This window comes from Gasterosteus aculeatus, chromosome 8 (genome assembly GCF_964276395.1).
Source record: "Gasterosteus aculeatus chromosome 8, fGasAcu3.hap1.1, whole genome shotgun sequence".
In the NCBI taxonomy this organism is placed as follows: domain Eukaryota; kingdom Metazoa; phylum Chordata; class Actinopteri; order Perciformes; family Gasterosteidae; genus Gasterosteus; species Gasterosteus aculeatus.
Window position 1 is genome coordinate 12,448,404 of NC_135695.1, and position 22,238 is coordinate 12,470,641.

The window sequence follows — 22,238 nt, forward strand, 5'->3', positions numbered from 1 at the left end:
GCATTGAATACATCCCCAATGATGTTATATTAGCCTGACAAATATGGCAATGAAATGGCAACTAGACCAATGGTTAGGCTGAGTGTGAAATATGTACGTTACAACACGCTGCCTTTTAGCATTATTTTTGATTTACCAACCATCTGCTTTTGTTTTGAAGGCAGGGTCACGTTTGAATTAGTCATTTCCTGTGTAACTGTTGATTTTGACCAGCTTTCTTAAGTCAGCAGTTGGTTTGCCGCTGATCACGGCTGAAGAAATCAATGACAGACAGCTGAACCCGTCAATCGGGGACGATAAACACGGGGCCTGGCTGGTGACGACACAGGGGCGGGACTTGTTCATTAGTTTGGTGGCAAAATGTTACGTGTCTTCATACTCGCAACAGCAATCTGCCAATTTTTATAATAGCGTTTACACACTATTAATATAGAAATAATCAATATGCTCCAAACCCAGTTAACATGTCCTGTTTTTTTAACCTGTCCGGTTTTCAGTAAAAACTATCTAAAGTCGATGTGATTCCACCAGTGCTCACGCAGTAGTTTAGATGCGTTAACCCCGTCACAGCCAGAGACGAAACCACATTTGTTTGTAACGAAAGAAACCGCTGAGACTAAAACCACAAAACATTAGAAACTTCAATATCTGCCACCAAGCAGGCGAGGGCGCTGTTGTGTTTCAGTTTGAAGGCAGTCAGAGGATTTTGCAACCGACTAAACTGTCCACGATATGAAAAGGTAAGGAAGTCATCATTTTACCTTATTTGAATGTTTAAATTTAATGCTACGATATTCTTATATTCAGTGATTATGAAACAGGGAGGTTTTTTTAGGTTCAGTCTCCACATCCGCTGAAGCGGTTTATCTTTTAAGAATTCAATGAGGCTCATGTTTAGATCACACCTTCAATTAAACTTATGAACCTTTATTTAGATTATAGGATTTATTATGTATATATGTCACATTGGGATTTTATTGGTAATAATCAATTGAAATAAATTGTGACAAAATTTAGGCCTGGAAAATTTTGATGGAAGTGACATGCAATGCTCATGTCTAAAACGTTGGCGCAGCAATGTTTAGGCTGATACCGTTTGATTTGGTGGTAAATGTGAATAAAATTCCACACCCCCAGAATCAATAATAAGAAAATCCACATTAAAACACCAAGTCCTGGTGGAACACCATAGAAAATGCTGCTGGGTCAGTCTGCGGGTCGGCATCATCCAAGGTCCTTAGTTCCTTAGTTATGACTAAAATGACAGGACAAAATACTACAGAAATAGTTCCAAATATTATTCTATTCAAAGTAATCAATTTAAATGAAAATCAACATCCTGCACTACAAAATATTGGAAAAAGACTCTTTCTTGTAGAAAAATGTTAAGCTCAAAATCAAAATCTTCTCTTGGATTTTAGTTATATTTCCTTGCCCTAATCTACACACTTAAAACAAGGAAAAAACAATTGTGAATCACACCGGGGATTTATAGTCAGTGTAGATAGTGTCTGCGTTCTTATCTTGACCATTTACAGAACTCCGCTCACAGCCGACACCTTTATTTCTGTGTCTATGTTCTCAGAATCCTGCAGTGCTTGAAGGCTGCACCTCTCATGTAAATGTTTTTGTGTTGTTAGTTCCAAGTCCCATAAACTATATATTCAACTTCAGATGGTGGGAATTCATCTGTCTACATGCATCCAGATTTAATGCGTTGTATCGGAAAGGAAACAAGAAGTTCAGGTGACATGTCCTCTCGTCTGGTGACTCAACAATGGGGCCCTTTCAGGCCCGATCCCGGACTCCACTCTGAGCCCTGAGCCCAGAACCCTCAGGGACTCAACTGACGTCACCTGGTAAATGGTTGCGGAGTGGGAGTGGGCTGCCAGATGTCACGTCGCCATGACAACAAATAAAATGAGACAAGGGGATTTTTTGTTTACTAAATTTGTTTAAGTTGACAAAGCGGGAAGGTATTGAACTTTGACCTTCATTCTGTGGCGGTAACTTTGTAGAAACCTTTGTACACACACATGGAATCTTCCCGCTGAGCGGTGAAGGGCACCGACAGGATGGATGTGGGAGGAAACCGTTCCTTCGTGTTCTTTGAATACAAGTCAAAGTCCAGACGCTGGCAGCAAAACATGTTTTCTTTACTGCAGACCAGAAGAAGAGTCCAGGCGAGGCCCAACAGGAAGAAGTAACACATTTTGATTTGGTTTCAAAGCTTCTGAGAAGGGAAATGAGCTTCTTCTTGTGTCAGAAAAACAAGTTAAGATTTGTATATTCTTTGTATTATTAACCCCCAACGGTCACTCCAGCGTTGCTGTGTGAAGAGAAGAGAACCTTCCAGAAGGTGCAGGCCTGTATGGTAGAGTGGAGGACTTTCACACCACGAGAAACAACATTCTCTGGTCTGATGAAACAAACATTGAAGTCTTTGTCCTGAATGCCAAGCGTCATGACACTCATCACTCATTGTTCATTCTGAACACACCATCCATTGTAGTCTGTCCATCCCGGGAGAGGGATCCTCCTCTGACGTTCTCCCTAAGGTTTCTTCCCCATGTTTGTCATTTTTTTCCTGTTCCGATTAGAGGGTTTTCAGAACAGAGGATGTCACATGTGTCCAGACTGTAAAGCCCTCTGAGGCTAATTTGTCATTTGCGATTTGGGGCTATACAAAATAAAATGAATTGAATTGAATACCGTCCCTGCAGGGAAGCATCCAACATCTGCCTGCATGTATCGTATTCATGTTATTGTGGATTCATGAACAATGTCTGTTTGCACTTTAAGCTTTTCTGCTGTAACCTTGTGAATCTCCCCACTGCTAATAAAAGATTATCTTATCTGATGCCCTGGGGATGTTTTTCAGCGGGACGAACTAGGGGACCGAGCTTGGATGAATGCGGCAATGTACAAAGACATGCTTGATGAAAACTTGCTCCAGAGCGCTCTGGACTTCAGACCGGGGCAAAGGTTCATCTTCCAACAAGACCACAACACCAAGCACACAGCCAAGATAACAGAGGCGTGGCTCTCCGGGCCCAGATGGAGCTTTTGAACCCGATCGAACGTCTCTGCAGAGATGTGAAAGTGGCTGTGCGTCGACGCCCCCCCACCCAACAGGACGGGGATGAGAGGTCTTGCAAAGAAGACCCAAAAATAAGTGTGCTCTCTAACATTCTAGTCATGTTTAAAAACCAATTTGGATTATTTTCCCAAAATTCAACGATTAATAACAAAACATAAATACAATAAAGCAAAGAATAATAACTGAAAACAAACACAATAAGAAATCTGCAGTTATTGTGATTTATTCTCTTCATTTTTTTCACACCGCAAGCGCTCCGACTGCTTTCTGGGTGAAAGGTGAACTGTGTAAGAGAAGGCATTTGACCTTCTTACAGCAGAGGTCACGGCCGAGCTTGTTAAGTAATGTGATGCAGCGAACCAGTGAAGCCCGACGTCAGCAACTTTCTGGACTGAAGCAAAAGGTTAATATCTGGTTAATAGTTGAACAATCAGTTTAGAAAAGAGTCAAATGTACATTTGGTGCTCAAGTTATTCATGTTGATCAATGAGAAACCAGCACATTTCTTCATTTATTTATTATAGACAGCACACACTTAATGTCCTGATTGGCTTTTAAAAGGTTGCAAGTTCTTTTAAGTAACATCAATCTTTTAACATTTTATTCTCATTCATGTAATTCAAGTAATAACTTTGATGTGTCGGTGTCTCTAAAGAAAAATTCAAAAGAATCCATTAAATTCTTCCTCAGGGTATCATGACGGACTAAATGAGACTTTTTGAGGTGATCATTGGAATAGTTGAGATATTTCAAACTGGACCAAAGTAGTGGACATGGCATCGCCATCATTACATCACATAAATATCTCATTCTCATAAAAGGTTTGACTTGAAATGAGCTAAAAGCAAAACAGTGGTTGTATGGATTGTGCAGCAGAAAGTGTAACTTTAAGGTACTAGAAGGTAAAAACCCCATTAAGGTTTTTACCTTTCATGCCTTCGGCTCTGTTTTACTCTTTGATGAAGAAGTGGAAGCCTCGGGGAAACAACGCTGCTTTCTAGGTTAAAGTGCAAACAAGAGAATCGGGTTGTAAAAAAAGGAGAAAAAAAAAGAGGAAGGCAACTGGTCCCAAAGCGAGAGAGAAAACCAGGATACAGATGCTGGGGCGCTAAACTGGGTAAAAGGTCGGCGAGCGATGCGTGTGAATGGGCCAAGAATGCTTTTTTCTTTATGAACCCAAAGTTATGAGGCTGAGAGAAGCGTTACCTTTCACACACTTTGCTTCTGTGCCAAAAGAACTGAGCTGTCTCCCATGTGTGGAAAACCAACCTCAAGACTTAAACCAAACCAAATACCAATATGAACCAAATAAAATAACTTCTTTACAGGATTCGGCTGATTTATGTCCTTTGGTTAAAAATACAGATTGAACATTTCAATGCACACACAATTAAAGATCAAATCCAATTGTCTTACTGGGTATTGAAATAACGGCAAATACTCCCCTTCCCTTTTATGAGTGGTATGAGGACGATGGATACAAGACTACTAACCTACAAGAACAATGTAATTTACGCATTTAATCAGCGCAACTGCTTCTAACCACATTACATCCATTAAAGGCTCGAAGTGAAACAGCTCGAATCAGCCTCTGAAAGTTTTGACAATTATTTTGTCAGTAGTCTTGTTTCCTTCGTCTTCTGCTTCTGCGAATTGCCTGTGTTTATTTTTCTAAAAATGTCACTGATAAAGACGAGGTCAAAACAAAAGTTAAAAATACATTCTGATCCGGCTCCAGCTCTTCAGACGGGATCCGGCCGAGTGCGTCAGATCACAAACACAGTTGGGCAACGGTTTCTGCCTCCGAGAGGCTGACGCAACGCCCCAGACACATGACTACATCCTCACCTTTCACACACTGACCCACTGGTGCCCGAAAGACGTGGTCTACCCCCCCCCCCCCCCATCACCCCCCCGGCCCTCGCTGGACGCTCATGTGCTGTACATGTGCGCGGATCTGATGGTACATGTTGTGTTGTTGTGATCGGCGCGGTTAAAGTGACGTCCAGGCTGTTCGGGGTTGTTTCTGGACGTGTCGCAGGACGAAAACTGTATTGACTACTTGTGTCAAAGTGGGATGTGTTCTTCTGCAGATAACCGGTTATCTGATGTTCAGGGACAATATAATCCGACACTATCTGCCGCTCACAGATACAGAGTCTGTGTGTAATATGTTTGTTACTGTCATCAACTAAGAGACAAAAAGGGACAGAAAACGTCGACATTTGTACATTGACAAACTCTCAAATTACATTTCATGACGATTTAAACGGGAACTAATTTATTCATAAACGGCACTTTATTCAGTTCAGCGTGACAGAACGTAGCAGCTTTCTTTAATCTCTAGATTATATTTTGTCCTGGTTTCAGCCTTTACATATTATTTTTTAAAATCTTTTAATTGATGGCACAATTGGAGCTACAGTTTTTTATATATTTTGAGAAGCATCTCTTTAAACTACACAATGTTTTGTAGCTGGCAGTATCCAGACAACATAATCAACATTTCTTCTGGTCTCCAAACCCCCGAATATCTATTCCAACTGAAAGGAAATAGCTGTTTTTACAACACGTCCCGGGGCTCCCGTGTAAGCTGAGAGCGGGAGGTCGTGGGTACGTGCAGGGCGGCAGCCTGCAGCCCGGACAATACGTGCACGGGATCACAGAGCAAACGCAAGGAAGCGGACGGCGAGGCTGCATTAAAAAATCAAACAAAAGAATTCCAGAGTCCTGGTTTCTGTTTGAGACTCGTTTAAATATTTGATTTGGTCTCTCGCTGCACTTACTGTACTTTGTAACTGTGCAACATGCAAAGCAAATAAAGCTCCTCCTGGTTTGTCGGAGTAACTAACGACTGCACAGACAGGTTAGTTTAAAAACTTTACTTCCCATTATAATTTAGTTTGATCCCACAACAACAGTCTATTTATCAGCGACTGCAGTTAAACTTTAACCACAATGAACTGTTGGATGAATGGTCATGACATTTGGTTCAAACATTCAAACAGGATAAATCTCAGTTGTTCGTCCTTGGGAGATCCTGACCTTTCAACCAAAGTAGAAATGTTTGGCACTTTTGGTAAGATTACTTTTATATAGTCACAGAACGTTTGTAACTAATCTTTGTAGTGCATCACATTTTAAGTTTTAAGAGTTCCCTTTCAAACTACGTCTTTTAGAAAAGGCTTTTCCCATGAATGTCACAAAGCCACCACACACGTGCTGGGCGTGTTTGTCTCACCGTCTGGCATCCCGTCACACATCTGCACCTCGTCAGTAAGCTGCACGCGCCTCCAGTCTGCACGTGCGAGCGTTGGATTCCTTTCGTCGGGGCAGCGTGTGTAAAAGGCCCTGAGGGCTGAACTTTCCCCTACTTCTCACACTGACTGCTCCATCTTTGAATGCTATCCAGCATTCCTGAACGCTTCGTACTGAGAACGGCCAGCGACTCGCCTGCTTCGCTCGCTTCGAGATAAAAGACCATATTTATCTATTAGAGTCTTTTTTTGTGTAAAGTCTGTCCATTACAAGTTGTTTTTTTAAGTTAAACAAAATAATAAAAGCCTCATTGTGTTAAATAGCTTTGAATAAGTGTAGAAGACGCTAGTAGTTTTATTACAATTATTATCCGTTTGGGATGTCGCATAGGGATTTTTTTGTATTAGTTTAATTAATCTGTTTGAATTTTCTGTAATAATCATGGAATCTACAGGATTATTATGTTGCATAGAAAAAACATCACCTGGATTAGTTTGCATCTACTGGGTCATAATTCAAACAAAAACACTAAATATGTACTGGTTCCATGTTCTCACATGACCATGATAATGGACCATTTGATGCTTGTGATGTATTTTTTTCTGTTTTGGATATTTTAAAGAGGTTTAATCAGTTGATTAAGAAAAAATAATCAGGAGATAAATCAGTAAGAAAACATCATAAGTTACCTACAGCTCTACATATCTTGAAAAACTACAAATCGCACAGATAGAAGAAATACATGTTAGAAGATGTAAAGTATTTAATCAGTAATCTAAAACCTTTTATTGCATCATGATCTGCATCATGATCCCCCCCCCCCCCCCCCTCGTTCCTCCCACCTCCCGCCTCTGGAAGCCAATGAGAAGAGCCCTCTGCTGCCGCACTGAGCTATAAAACACCCTCTCATTCCAGCTCAGACACAGACATCCAAAGCAGCGTCGGTCCTTGAAACAGACTCTCAGCGGACACAAAGATGAACACGCCGCAGCATCTCACCCTCCTGGTGGCCATTTTGGTGCACGCAGCCGTCGCCTTCCCCACAGACCGAAGAGCGGCGCCCGGCCGGGACAAAAAGGCCGCCTGGGAGGACATGAACGTGATGGCTCACGGCCTGCTGCAGCTGGGCCAGGGCCTGAAGGAGCACGTGGACAAGACCAAGGCCCAGATGAGGGACGTTAACGCCAGGCTGAAGGCCTTCAACTTCACCGTGGCTGAAATGGAGAGGAGGCAACTGGAGCGAGATGAAGCCCTGGAGGCGAGAAACAAAGGGGTGGAGGAGGAGAGGGAGAAGCTGGCGAAGACACAGAGCGACGACGTTCACAGCAGGATGGACAGACTGGAGGAGAAGGTGGACGAGGTTCTTAAAGGGCCAGCGCGGGTCGGCAACCACAGCGATCACACAGGAGTCCCATTTATACAGGTGAGAGGGAGAACAACACTGCTTTTATAATGTTGTTTCAGCTCGCCAGAAGAAACAAAAGAATGAAAACAGACAATCCAATACATTTTGTAAAAGGTCGTCACCATTGGACACACACCCCTCAGAGGTCGTTTCATCAGCTAATCTAAACCCAAATATGATCAGAGGTACATTCTGAAAACAAGGAATTCTCTACTGCTTTCCAGAATTTCCAAAACACAAGCTCGTAGTTCTCCTGTCCAATTGTTTCCCGTGTAACCACCTCCGTGTTGGATGTTATGTTTCAAGCTAAGCTTTAGCCCCGAAAACACAAGGAGGCTGTGAAGCTGACGAGACATGGTGTTTTTCTAGAGACTGGTGGCGGCACAGAGCAGACGCATCGATCAGCTGACGGAGAAAATCAAGCAGCAACAAGACAAACTGGAAAAGCAGAGTCTGCAACTGCAAACGCTGCAAATCAAGGTGAGCCTCGCAGGGTTCTTTCAGAGGGAACAAAAGCGGCTTTTCAGCTGCCACAAGATCAACGTTGTATAAACAAAAATGATTGTGCAGTGATTCATTGTAGTTTCTGCTCTGTGATCCTGCAGGTTGCAGAAAAGAGAGTAAAATCCCACCGACGGAGAGACGAAGAGACGGCACTGAGGGGAGAACCACAGGAGCCCAGCAGAGACGCATCAGGTGAGGACGTTTAAAAGGAATGGAGAAAAAAAATAAGAAAATAAATCGCTCTCAGGGGAACGACAGAAAAATCCAAAATAAGCGGTTATATTAAAAAAACTTTCAGCCGGCAGTTCGGCAAACATCACTCAGGTTGCACCAATTTGCAGAGAGAGAACACAGGAGCTATTCATTCATCTTGAAGCAACACAACAAGAGAAATGACCTTTGCACCTGAATATGTAACACTTGACTCGCTGGCAGAGCAGTTCCCAGACAGTCCAAAGATCAGGAGAAAGTGAAAAAAGCAGCTTCTGTACTGTACATTTGTAGAACAGGAAGAACTCAAAGATACAAGATAGAAAAAAACTTCAAAAGGTGTGACATAAAATCAGATTCATCAACAACGCCGATGTATTGATTTAAATGTCCAAAAATCAAGCCTCAGCCCGATCGATTGAACAAAAACCTCAATCGTCTGATCATTATTCTTTGCTCTGGCACCTCTCAGGTTTGGCCAGAGACTGTCACCATCTGTTTTTACGGGGAAAGCAAGTCAGCGGCGTCTACAAAATACAGCCGCAGAACTCCCAGCCCTTAAACGTCTTCTGTGAAATGACTTCAGGTGAGTCACACGGGCGCTTTGCCATAAGATCCTTGAATTATAGTCAGAAAACTCTCCCTAAGAGGAGAAATGATTGTTCAAAAGGTTGCACATGTCAGCGATTAGGGACTAGAAAGCAATGTGAGCAGCTTTTATGTTTTTCCATTTACACTCTAGCGTCAATACAAAGACTTTTTGTGTAATAGCTCAATATTCTCCGTTTCTCTCTTTGCAGAAGGTGGATGGACCGTGATCCAGAAACGCCACGATGGATCCGAGAACTTCAACCAGCTGTGGGAAAGCTACAAGAAAGGCTTCGGCAACCTGAACGGTAAGGAAGCTTTGCTCATGGAAGCATTTTTAAAAAATAACTGCATCCCTGTACCTGAGCGGTGGAGTAATCTCAACGCCTGTCTTCCCTCCAGGTGAGTTCTGGTTGGGCTTGGAAAACATCCGGGCTCTCTCTAGCCAAGGCCAACACGTTCTGCAGGTGGAGCTGTCCGACTGCGCAGGACAGCGGCGCCTCGAGGCCCGATACCGGTTCCGACTTGATGGGGAGGAGGAGAAGTTTGCTCTCCACCTGGAGCAGGAGGCCTCGCCTGGGGCCGAGGAGACAATGGCGACACCCGAAGAATCCGGTCTTCCCTTTTCCACGGCGGACAGAGACAACGACCTGGCTTCAGACGTAAACTGCGCTGCGCTGCTCTCAGGTACGACAGATCCACCGACACCTCACACACGTACGGGCCGTCTGATTGGCTTCTACCGGACAAAAACAAACAAACAAATGAAGCCTAAAAACGCTCTTTTATTTGTTTCGTTACAGGTGGTTGGTGGTTCAGTGACTGCGGGGGGGCCAACCTCAATGGGAGATATCCCAGAAGGCAGTGCGAGCACAGGCGGCGGCAGCAGCCCAGAAGACAAGCGCTGTTCTGGACATCCGCAAGGGGACAGGACGCCCCTTTGAAAGGCACCCTTCTGAAGATTGCCCCCGCCACAATGAAATAATAAGCAGATCGAAGAAAGCGTGACTCTATTGACTCTAATTGATGATCTCTCCACCAAGCAGCGGGTCATCAGATACTTCTATGCTGTGCCATACGGATCAATACGCGTCACAGTGGACACGTTCAGTCATATTGACAATTATTTATACCCTTTATGAGGGCTTCTTGATTTTATTTTGTAATGCTTAATGTATGCGTTTTAAGTTAGTTCTACTTAAATATATAACGTATTATCTTCATCATTAATACACTTTTGATTTTTCATTTTTATGAAGTGGATGAGAATAAAAAAAGAAGTAAAAGTTTAATGAATCCTTGTTTATTCATTATTACATTAAAATACTTGGCACAGAGTGTGATGTTTGTTTAACATCTCATGAGTGTTGACAAAGGGGTTCATTATGATTTCTTTACTACTGCTGCTCCCTGCTGGGGAAATGACAAAGATCACAGATGTGTCAAATTCAGATGGAAAACTCACACCTGCATTTTTGTATCAGGATTAGATGAATGGAAAAGTAAAATGTTTGTCTTTCTGACGTGAGCTGATTTTTTCGAGTGGTTTTCACTTTGTTACTTGAGTGATGGAGGGTGATTAACAGTCTTTGGGATTTTGGGGTTAGTATTATTTCCCTTTTGATATCATGTTGGGAAGAGTCTCTCAACCATAATTGACAACCAAAATAATATTTTCCATGCGGTTTGATTTCATGTTTTTTTGTTATCATGTTATTCCTTCATCTTCTGCACCCTAAACTCAAATATCTACCAACTTCCTGAACCCCGAGAGGAATCTACAGATATCATACCACAAAAAGATTTACGTTGAAATACTACTTTTCAATTGGCACGACTTAAAACTTCTTATTTCTTCAATATCCGAGAGTGCACTAAACCTCCAAGAGGTCACGGCAGCTGGTCGTCAGGCAAATGCGTAACAAGGCATTTTATTGTCGTAGGTCCTCAGACAGTTTCCCTGATATTTACTCTACGAGGAAGGCACCTCAGACTGCAAACAGTTGTGTCATACATCATGTCATAGGTCACTTTGTTGTCACCAAGGCAAATATACGTAATATGTGCAAAATTCCTCAGCAGAAGCAGAAGAAGAAAAAAAGAAGCTCCCCACAAAATTTAGGCAAGCGAGTGATTGAGTGAGTGATTGAGTGAGCGGGTGAAACAGCAACAGGTCGCTCCATACTTCAACCTTTTATGAATGCATTAAGGATTCATACAAATATTTTCTAGACACTAAACAAAACAATGGGGAGAAGTACATGAGGGCACAGAGTTTACCACAAGGGGACGCAATAGCTTGCTTGTATGCTCTTATAGAGCTTTACGTTTGCCAACATCACTCCAGTGTTTATTCACAGACACAAGAAAACGATCCTGGAGGAACATCAAAGAGGAGAGTTCAATAAAAAAAAAAAAAAAAGGAATCGTAAAGGGAAAAATACTAAAACTGAGAGTGGCTGCTCCACTTCTGCTCTTGTTGCATTGCTGACAACGTTCTGTCTAAACATCGGTGACATTGTACTTTTTTATATATTTGTTCAAGTGTGTGCTAAAGCCTAAGCCCTGTTTGTTCAGGACGAACCCTCGGTTTGTTTTTGGCTTGTCTGTTTACAGTTTACAGTGTGGACCGCAATAATTCTTGCTCTCAGCCATTGGCTCATTTTTGTTGATGATTCTAAAACGGACAATGTAATGATTAATTGATGCTAAAACGCTTCAGCACCTTTAAGGCCGTCGAGTCTTGAGGTGTGATGAGGTTAGGCCAAACTTTCTTTGTCAGCATAATGTAAAATTAAGTGAAAGGATAAGATGATGTAGGTTTGAATAAAAGAAGGAAAGACAGTAGAGACAAGGAGAGGACGAGCAGTGTGCAGCCGGGCTTATCAGAGGTTCTGCTGGAGGAAGTGCAGCAGCGTAATCTCGTAATGTTCCCCAGACTCTGGACATCGGATGCTGTGTCGCTCGTTGGGATAAATCTAGAAATAAAGAAAACAAAAAGAAAACCCCCCACATCCAATCATCAATGATCTGCTGGATTGTTTAATGCATAGGTGTCAAACTCAATGGTGGAACGCAGTCCTGTTCAGCCCACCGGATGACCTGGTTTTAATTCATTAAGAGTGAACAAACAAACTTACTTACGTAAAGTACGATGAAGGCCAAGCGCATTGCGCCATGACAACGTTGCTCTTTAAGTATTGCGGGAGTTTCGACCCCCTCACACTAAAGCCAGCGTGTACATACGTCAATCAGCTCACCTGGAGGTTGTAAGGCTTTCCTGCCCGGATGAGTTGAGACACCAAGAAGTTTGTGTGAAAAAAGTGCACATTCTCATCCAGAAACCCGTGTAGGATCAGTAATCGGTTGGGCCTTTGGACAGAGAGATGCAACTCTTAGTTTCTGTGCCATTGTTCACAGGCAAACAAAACTGATACCGCGTGTAACATGAATAGAGACAGTACATCATACTTTGAAATCAACATACTTCCATTTTCAACCTACTTATAAAGTGTAATCTGTGTTATTCTGTGACATTAAAGACAAAAGAACGCCTATTTAGACAAATAAAGTACAATATAATATGATAATATGACTGCTCTTACTCATTGGGGAGTTTGTCGACATGCAGGGCGACAGAACAAGCCTCGTATCCTTTCTGGTTTTTCTCAGGTGTGTCCAGGTATCGCTCTGTGTAGCCGGTGTCGTAGGCCATCCACAACGTCACTGGAGCTCCTGCAATGGCAACCTGGAAAAAACATTAAGAGGGAGTCAGACCGATGCAGTTATACATTTCCAGATTTAAGAATCCATTTGATACATTAGCAGTAAATGAAAGTCATACAAAATGATCTGAAAGCTGCACTTTTTAAACATTTTCCTTCCTGGGAAACAATGTGAAATACAGTTTGTAGGGAAGACTTTAGAGTTCTTTCATTATGTAGTCATCAATATAGCAGAGCCTGTCAGGGACAAAAAATAGCTCTTTCAGTGAAAGTATCGCGATATTAATGCTGCTCACTTGACCCACTTGTTTCCGTAGCTACAGCAATATATAATATATAGAATACATAAATATATAATAAAAAAAACATTGCCATTAGTCACGTTGAGCAAAAAGCAAGCCTTGAAGTCTCATACATGCTCACAAACGGCTCCCCCTCCATCACAATAAGAGAGTAAACGTTAGTTGCTTTGACCTTGAAGATGTCCGGTTTGTGGATGAGGCCCATTAGGGAGAGGAAGCCTCCGTATGACCAGCCGTGGATGGCAACACGACTCAGATCCACGAACTTGTACTTTTCAGCGACGTAGTGTAAACCCTCCACCTGGTCGTCAATCTCCACCTGACCCTGATTGGAGGAGAACTGCTAGGTTAGTCACATGGCAATGAAATACCATTCCTCTACATGAAATATGCACACACTACAAGTTTTAAAACCAAAAACTAAATCAAATGGAAATAAAATAAAGTGACGACATCTGCAACTAACGTTAAATGTGAATTCTAGTTCAGAGTAAGATAATAGCATAACTAAAAGATGGCTATGTTATTGTCCAATGTCGTCATAAAACACCAACTTTCATTGATAGTAAACTACTTAATTTTCTCTTTTTGAGTAAAACATATAAATAAAATACTCTTGTGTGAGTCTTTTTGCGCGAGCGACAGATCACTAATGTGTTAACCACCATTTTGTCTTTCACAGCTCCTTCAAACGCGAGTCCCCGCTGACAGGAGCCTCGTCCATCGATGACCAGCACGGCGTAGCCCAGGGAAGCCAGCGTGCTCAGCCGCAGGTACTTCACTCCTTTATAAGAGTTATTCACTAACTGCACCTGGAGGAGAAAGAAAACATGGTTAGACGCTGAGTGTAACGTTGATATCATTAAAGTCACAAGGCAGATCCCTGTTTGCATTGCACCTCATCAGTAAAATATAACATCTACTCATTTAAGTGCATGACATGAATCTACTGTGGCAGCTGCAGTGAGGGGGGGGGATCAAACCTGCGGGCCGCCGTAAACGAAGACGACGGCTGGGTGTTTCCTGCCGGGCACCAGGTGGTGCGGTTTGTACAACATGCCGTACAACTCGAAGCCCGACTTCCCTGTGAAGCTGAAGATCTCCGGAGGTGTGGAGTCAACGGGGAAACCTGGAAAAGAACACGAGTCTGAAACTCAGTTTGAGTCAGTGGATACGAGTGCAATCTTTAAACGGGTTAGGGGTTAGGTTACCGGAGGACTCCATCATGCTCGCCCAAAATTGAGGCCCTTTATGCAGCGGGTCGTCGTCCGAGCCCTGCAGCTTGTAGATGTGCACACAGGGTGCAGTGGTCAAGCTGCTGTAGTGGCTGACAAACATGTCAAAGGTCTGTATGAAGAGAAATTGCAAATGTCACACAATACATCCTTAGAATGAATCCCTTAGATGTTATATCTCTGCTCACACTTGATTTCTAACTAATAACTAACTAACTAATTAATTATTACTAATTATTAACTAATGCAGAAACAAACCATAGGGTTTCAATACGTTTATTGTGAGCATCTAGACACCCGTCTAGAGACAACCGAACACATGAAATAGACTAAAAGTACAGTGTAAAGTCTGCTTGAGGTCTGCAAACAATGTATTGATGCCTCCATCCCATCTACGTTCAATGATACTGATAAAAATGAATTATTACAAAATGAATTAAAAGATGAGTGATAAAATAATGGTCAAATATGTAATTTAGTTGTGGTTACGCGTTTGTAACTTTGGTCAGTACCTAAATATGTCGCTGTATTTAGAGCAGGGAAACGTTAGCAATGACTGAAAGCGGCACCTCTAATACATTATACGTCAAAGTAATACAGCATTTAAAAAGCAACAGAGGTTACATGGACTAATAGAAGTGGAGTGAAAAGTCTGTGCAGGTCTCGAAGTCAGAGAAAATAACAATTACGTGGATTCATGTGCATTTGGATGACGTTAGAGTTGGTCCAGGCATCACTGATGTGTGTGTGTGTGTGTGTGTGTGTGTGTGTGTGTGTGTGTTACACACCTGGCTCACTGAGCAGCTGTGGGAGAAGCCGGGTTTTGTGAGTCGGACAATTTCTCCCGGCGAGTCGTAGCTCACAACATAAAGGTGATGCTCCAGAGGAGAGTCTTTGGTTCCCTGGAAGTACACCAGCTTCGCTGTCTCGTCCACCCAAATCTGAGGACTCGATGAACGCTGCAAAAAAATCCCAAAACAACAGATAGAAATAGGCTCTTTTATTGGGAGCATAAACAAATAAATATAACTGAGCTTGGGGCTCAAAACTCTTTTAAAAGAGTGTATTGCTGGGACAGAAAATAACTACATATAACTAAAACTGCATACAACTGACACGGTTTGCATTCATTGATCACTCTTTTGTTGTATTTCCAGAATTATTAAGGCCTTTATTTCATTTCGCTTCTTGAAGCAGGGGCCCTGAAGAAGAAACCATTGAACCACGTTAGTGCTTCTCCTTGGTGACATTTACAGCACATGGAGGAGAGCACCTGTGCCGTATCCAGTTAAACGCCAGCCACCTTGAACCCACGTGTCAGCAGCGCCTTACCTTCGATCCGTGATTAGCCAGCACCTCCCACTCCCCGCTGGTTATGGTGACCTCCTCTTTGACTGGACACTTGAAATCATCTAGCGATAGGGGACAGAAGAAGAAGGGTGCATAAACTAACAGATCGATGGAGGACGAAATGAGACCGTTCTAAACAGAATAGAAAGTCTGAAACTGGAAGAGAAAAAAAACCTTTGTGGTTCATATGTGAAAAAACAACTAAGAATATTGTCCAAAACTGATTCAATTGAATTGGGCTTTTTAAGTTAATATATTATTGGGGTACAGTATGGTTGGATTAAATTATAGACTGAAAATATAAGGTTTCCTATGATCTATTTTTTGTCAATTTCAAATATGAATGAATACATAACTTCCCTGAATTCATCCATTAAAGTGTTGATATCGTCTCGGGGGACAATTCATCACCTGCATTGTGAGCGGGCTTGTGATGGTGTTACCTTCAGAGGGCGTGTATCCTGTGGCCCAGTTGTAGCTGCCCTGCTGTAACTCTGTGGTGATCTTATACAGGTGACAGAACCCTGTTTTTGATTCATTTACTGCTATGAAGCTGATCTCATCATCACTGGTCTGGATGAAAGGGTGAAAGATGTCGTGCACCTGAAAGACAAATCACAATGTGCTTTTTCCATTGAAGGCTGCACTATTTTCGGCAGGATTGTAAACAACGCCCTTGAACAAATAGGTCCCAGGCGTTACATTGATCCAGATGTCGCAGGTCTCCTGGTAGATGATGAAGGGATGCACGGTGTCTCCGAGGGCCTCTAGGCTCTCCTGCCTTTTGACTACGTCCTGGTTCACCGGGACGAAGAGCGCCGGAGGCAGCAGCACCAACTGGAGACGCTGCTGCCGTCGCTCCATCATCACCGCCCAAGCACTGACGCACAGAGAGGAGGAGCTGTGACTACGTGCTACTAAATGTTTGCTTTGAAGACTACTTTTTAGAATAAACATACTATCTGCCGTCTTTTGTCCATCCGGCTCTGGTAATATATTCTGCACATGGGAACAGGGTGGTGAAGGGAACAGGCAACTCCTTCTCCTGCGCGCTGACAATCTGAGGGAGAAAGAAAAAGCAGCTGGCAACTTCGTCTCTGAAAAACTTTCCGCTGAACGTGGTTTCATGTCGCTGAACAAGCTCTCACTTTGCCGTGGTGGTCTGTCCGGATTTCTGCAATTTTGAGACTAATATCCGGATTCTTGCTGCCTGAATACAAAACAAAACGGAGTGGGACATCAACATAAAAGTCCACAGGATAAATTTCCCATAGAACTCCAGCTGCTGTTTTGACTGAGCGAGTCTTTGTGTCCGTAGCCAATTCTTTTATCCTAACATTTTTAAAGTTCTATGTCAAGAAAACTCATGAGGGCATCCTTAAAAACAACTTGCCGAATGCAGGAAACAAAAAATGATAATTGAAATGTATATGTATGTATATATCAAAAGCATTGCTGGGCAGGGGTATACCTGCGCGTGGGTATCTGTAGACGTCGGTCTTTCGCTCCTCCAAAGCCGGAGATGGAACATGAATGATCTCAACCTTGGATTCATCCACTTCCTCGTAAAGAATCTGTAGAGTCTTACCACCATCGGATTCTGGATCGGAGAGAAACCAGATAAAAGTTTTTTTTTTTTATACAAGTAACTCTGTGTTACTCAAGTATTTAATACATCAAATATCTGTATTTATCGTTTACCTTCACGAGCAGCTGGTGACCACCAGTATCCGGTGAAACGGTCAAACTCTTCCTGCGTGACAAAGGTGGCAACACCGGCGGATTTGGTGTCTTCTTTTGGATTATCAATACCTAAAATGCAAAATAAAAAACACTTTGTGAAAACTAGCATCAGACTCGTTGCGGCATCGGACTGTCTCAATCCGGACCTTTGTGGCAGAAGGTGAGCCTCCTCTCTTCGCCAGTCTCAATGCTGGTCACCCAAATGTCGTTGTTGTTGACGAAACCAATGAAGTTGGGGTCCCCAGGGCAGATCTTGGGGTCCATGCGTGTGCCCGAACTCTGGCTCTTAATTTCAACAGGCTCCACCGGAGAAGTCTGCACAAACAAAGACGTCAAAAGACATCTGAGGTCACAGCTGCTGTAGTTCTTTGTTATAAACAGGCGTAAGAAGGCTTAAAAACACCAACTAATTTCTTATTCCAGAATCTGACCGAGACGAGAAGTCTCCAACTACTCGTGGTAGCCATCTTTCTCGGCCCAGCAGAGACTGACATCTGGTGGTGTGAGCTGTGAACTGTCGTTGATCGCCTCAAAACAGCCTCTCTGTATTTGTTTAAATACATTGGTGCATTGTAATACCTCAATACCGCCCATTGCTAATATTAAAGTGGTATTTGTTGGGAAAGCTAATGAGGTTATGACCTTTTGAACGGAGATGTAGTGTTTTTGGGATAAACAGATGTTCGGGATGATTTTATCAAGCAGGAACAGGATTGTGACTCGAGGAACGTATTGTTTTAAAACAATGCAGCTTTCATTCCTTTCCAATTTTTTTCTTTTTTAAAAAGGACCCAGTTTTACCTATTTAGGTGAGAAGATTCTGCTACTTCTTTGGCAAAACACTTCAGAAATTCACAACAGAAAACAGATCCCCTATTTTTGGTGATGGCAAATCGCACATTTGAAAAAAAAACTAATGAAATCCAGTTACCAGATGACCTCAACTATACCTTTGCTTTTCTTTCTGTATTGTAACTACTTGCATATGGCATATACACCAATATAGATACATGTGAGATCATCTGACGAACCCTGAAATTGTCCTTTTAAGCTCTTAGTCATACTGTGATACATGTTGCGTGGCCCTGAAAGCCTTGTTTTACTGTTCTTCAACTCACAGTGAAGGTGTTGTTTCCGCCGTCACGGCAATAGTACAGACTGCTGTTGGCCTGGAACAAGAAGAGGCCGCTGGGCCGGTGGTAATCGTAAGAGGTGATGCCAGACACCCCCAAGCGCTTCCTCTCTCGCAGCAGCTCCTCCTCCCGCGAGAAGCCTCCATGATGAGGGCTGGCCTGAGGTCAGGGGTCACAGGAGGACATACAATGTAAGAAAACATTAACAAACTGAATGGCACAGAGAAATGCTATGTACCAATAGAAACAGCCTCTTATCGGCTCCCTCTCTCTTCAGCAAAAACTAATTTTGTTTAGGAAATCAAGCGGTCTTTATGAGAAGATTTACAACAGCGCTTGTTTTGCTCCACGAGGAACGGCGCTCTTATGAAAGCTGGCTCGTAATCAAGAATTATTAAATCTCGTTTGGATGGGCTCAATCACAATAAAGTGTCAAGATGTGAGCTGAAAATCCTTCTCACCTGAAAGCAATCCAGCAACTTCTTCCATGACAAAACAAACAGAGCATCTTTGCGGATCTTCTTAGGAATGTCGGAGTAGAGTAAAGCATTATCCCGGCTGGCGTAAGGCATTCCTGTGAGGGAAGAGATGCTTAGAAGACAACCAATCTGCCGTGCGTGCAGGTCCTACGGGGCTCTGGAAATGCCACCGCACACTACACATAACCGCTTGAGACGCGGCGGCAAAGAGCAGCAGCGGGGCTTGTGTGACGAGGCAAAGTGGCCTGAAAATGAGCACATATTCCAAGGACTGTGACTTTTGGGTTCCCAAGCTCACCGAGGTAGAAGATGCGGTGGGAGTGCGGACTGGTCTCGTCCTTCTGGATGAACTGGAAGTCGTGCGGCGCCTTGTTGATAACCACACCCGTGTTCTTGCGGCTGTTGTGGATGATCTTCCGCAGGCCGTCCCACGAGTGCTTCGCCACCTGGAAGTGGGTGGGATTCACATCCTCCATCTCCACCACCTCTGTGCTGTCCGAGAGCTCGTCCACCCCGGTCATGCCTGCCAACGCCTGCCTGATGCTGTGGACAGGACTCAGACTACTCAGATACCTTCAACACTAAACATCATAATGGCAAAGTGACGATCAGGGGATAGTTTATTTGATATCAAACTAAAACCAGACGTTCCAACAAAAAAACAGACAATGTACTGGTCTGGTCATCATATAACGTAGGCATAGGATAACAGGGTCAAAACATATTAAAGAAATTGTTTAATGTTGTAAAGATGGCAGCGAGCAACTATGGATGGCGATCTCGCGATGAATGTGTGACAGATTGAACATGCACCAACACACTGGTTTAACAATGAGACCGGACATGCAGCATAAGTAACACAATCTCTGTGAGGAGAAAGAGGCATTAAGGGGAAAATAGTGAGTAGATAAACTACACAAACTGCACTGTTGAAAAAGAGACATCAAAATTATCATGTGTTGAAAACAAATCTTGTCAAATTTACTTATGGCAAGAAACATGCATATATCCAAGGACATTTTAGGTTGTGTGATCTATGCAAATGACCAACATGGGAAAAGCATGGGAATGGGAATAGCAAAGTATAGTCAACTATTTAACAAAAAAATCTGAATCAGCCAAGAAAATTGCATCTGTGCATCTTTGGAAAGAAATATAGTTCAAACAAAAATGAAGGAAAACGAAAACCAAATAACAAGTTCTGCCAGCTGTCGGGTTAAGCGTCCCCTACCGTTCCTGTCCGTCTTCCGTTTTGTCTTCAGTTTTCAGCCTCTTTACTCTGTGCATTAACTGTTCAACGACCCAGGACCAGCACCGACACCCTGTGGGAAACCAGGTTGAAATCATAAGAACTGAGGATGTCAAACAGCTAAAACAGATGAATTTTGTTACATGGCAGCAACTGGTCTGACTGACAAATAGACCCTTTTGACAGTTCTGAATATGTGAGGAAAACAAACAGATAATGCCTCAAGCTAAGCTCCCATGCTATAAAAGGGGAATCTGTTACTGAAAAGATGGCCCTCGATGTCTCTCTGCCGCTTCATTGTGGAGCTGCTGCTCTTCAGCTGATAAACGCAGACACACTTAGAGCTGTGTTCTCACTGAGCTGCATGACGCGTCAACGTCTGTGTCATAACTGTGGCAAATATTACACCGTCCCTCCACATTTTACTGTAGGCTGTTCCGTTGACCTGATAATAACTGACGTGCAAATTCTTCCGAAGTTCATTTCCCATTAACAGTTTATATGTCGAGAGAAACACAAATATTGTCTGCGTAAATTTGAAATGAACGAAGTGTAATGCAAGAAAACAGACTAACTACAACATAAAGGTTCACTCTTCCATTGAAGCCAATATACAACCATCCAGGTGATCAAACTGCATCCATTGATCCGCTGTGAGACGGGCTTTAATACTCTGTAGAATTCTGTTGAATGAGTTTCATTTTCTTCCAAACTAAAGACTAAATAGGATTTCATGGTATTCAATTATTTAAGGTATACTTTTATAATACATATTTTGATGTTGAAATGCTGTCTGAAAAACTATTCATTTATTTACTTAATTACTACTGACTATGTTTAGCTTAAACGATGAGGCCATACATAAAAATGATTGGGGGAAATTGTTAAATATTAGTTAATTATCCCCTTCCCACTGAAGTCCTTGTTATGTTCTCACAGCTGTCATGGCCTTTTCAGTGCCATGCAAAGTGTTTTAACTGAAAGTAAAAAGAAACGTGTTATAACTCGTTTAAAGGTATAACGACTAAATCAATGTCCCAATTTAATACTATTATTATTATTATTATTATTATTATTATTATTATTATAATGCAAGTTTGTCTTCGAGCATCCATGTTAAATGACAAAATGTGTGTCAGCTTCGTTTAAAACGCCTCCGCCAGCGGTAACGACGCTAAAGTCCACACAACTTCTCCGACACACCGACGCGCGCGCGCGTGTGTGTGTGTCCATCATGCGGGACCAACAGCACTTAGTCTGTAATTAACATCCTGTGTAACGTTGTTCCTTTACGCGGCTCGGAGCTAACCAGTTAGCCGTTTAGCAGGCTAACATGTCAAAACAGAAGACAGTCGTTCATTTTTAGCTTACACGTTCTGCCCCAAAACCTCGAAAGCCTTTCTCCTTTTGTCGAAGAAACATCGGTGTTGGATACAACGGTCCGGAATTTAATAAATTACAGATTTCAATGAACGTTACCGTACAGGTGGATGTTAGCTTAATGCTAATACGCATATAACGCGGAAGTAGGTTGAGAAATCAAGATTACGACCTTTGACCCGGATGTTGTGTTCCGTTACACTATCGCAGAAAGTGGAAACAGATTTACAATTATTGTTTTTTAAACAACCCATAGAGGATAGTGCGTAGGAATAGAACACAAAAATGTATTTTCTAAACTCTAAACATTAATTACAATTGACTCCTATTTTAGCATAAAGACTGCAACTAATGACTTTTAATAATTCATCCGGTTTGTTAAGATTTCTTTAAAACATGTTAAATGTGCATAAGGTTTTAACAGCTTTAAGTCTAGAAAGCTACAGATATTCCGTTTCGTCTGATCATTACTTCATAATAAATTCACAGAAAGGCTGTAAATATTACAATGGGAGATGCAACCACTACATTTTTGTTGATACCATTGCGAATGAACCACGTCAACAATTCATCCATC

General features: G+C 42.4%; 2 protein-coding genes across 2 annotated transcripts; one reads left to right on the forward strand and one right to left on the reverse strand.

Annotated features, from left to right (window-relative positions):
• The first annotated feature begins 5,973 nt into the window (after positions 1 to 5,973).
• LOC120823457 (angiopoietin-related protein 4) lies at positions 5,974 to 10,588 on the forward strand. Its single transcript, XM_040183443.2, has 7 exons — positions 5,974 to 7,781; positions 8,133 to 8,243; positions 8,369 to 8,459; positions 8,950 to 9,063; positions 9,278 to 9,373; positions 9,468 to 9,752; positions 9,869 to 10,588. The coding sequence occupies exons 1-7, from the start codon at positions 7,335 to 7,337 to the stop codon at positions 10,048 to 10,050; spliced, it is 1,326 nt and encodes a 441-aa protein (XP_040039377.2). The 5' UTR covers positions 5,974 to 7,334; the 3' UTR covers positions 10,051 to 10,588.
• LOC120823455 (dipeptidyl peptidase 9) lies at positions 10,353 to 21,912 on the reverse strand. Its single transcript, XM_040183435.2, has 21 exons — positions 21,653 to 21,912; positions 20,264 to 20,354; positions 19,331 to 19,575; positions 19,015 to 19,127; positions 18,539 to 18,712; positions 17,567 to 17,735; positions 17,379 to 17,489; positions 17,149 to 17,277; positions 16,826 to 16,887; positions 16,637 to 16,737; positions 16,380 to 16,557; positions 16,121 to 16,280; positions 15,660 to 15,739; positions 15,116 to 15,286; positions 14,304 to 14,439; positions 14,076 to 14,221; positions 13,758 to 13,904; positions 13,265 to 13,417; positions 12,671 to 12,813; positions 12,326 to 12,437; positions 10,353 to 12,043 (listed from the first exon to the last, which is right to left on the reverse strand). The coding sequence occupies exons 2-21, from the start codon at positions 20,317 to 20,319 to the stop codon at positions 11,951 to 11,953; spliced, it is 2,679 nt and encodes an 892-aa protein (XP_040039369.2). The 5' UTR covers positions 20,320 to 20,354; positions 21,653 to 21,912; the 3' UTR covers positions 10,353 to 11,950.
• Between the last annotated feature and the right edge of the window lie 326 nt (positions 21,913 to 22,238).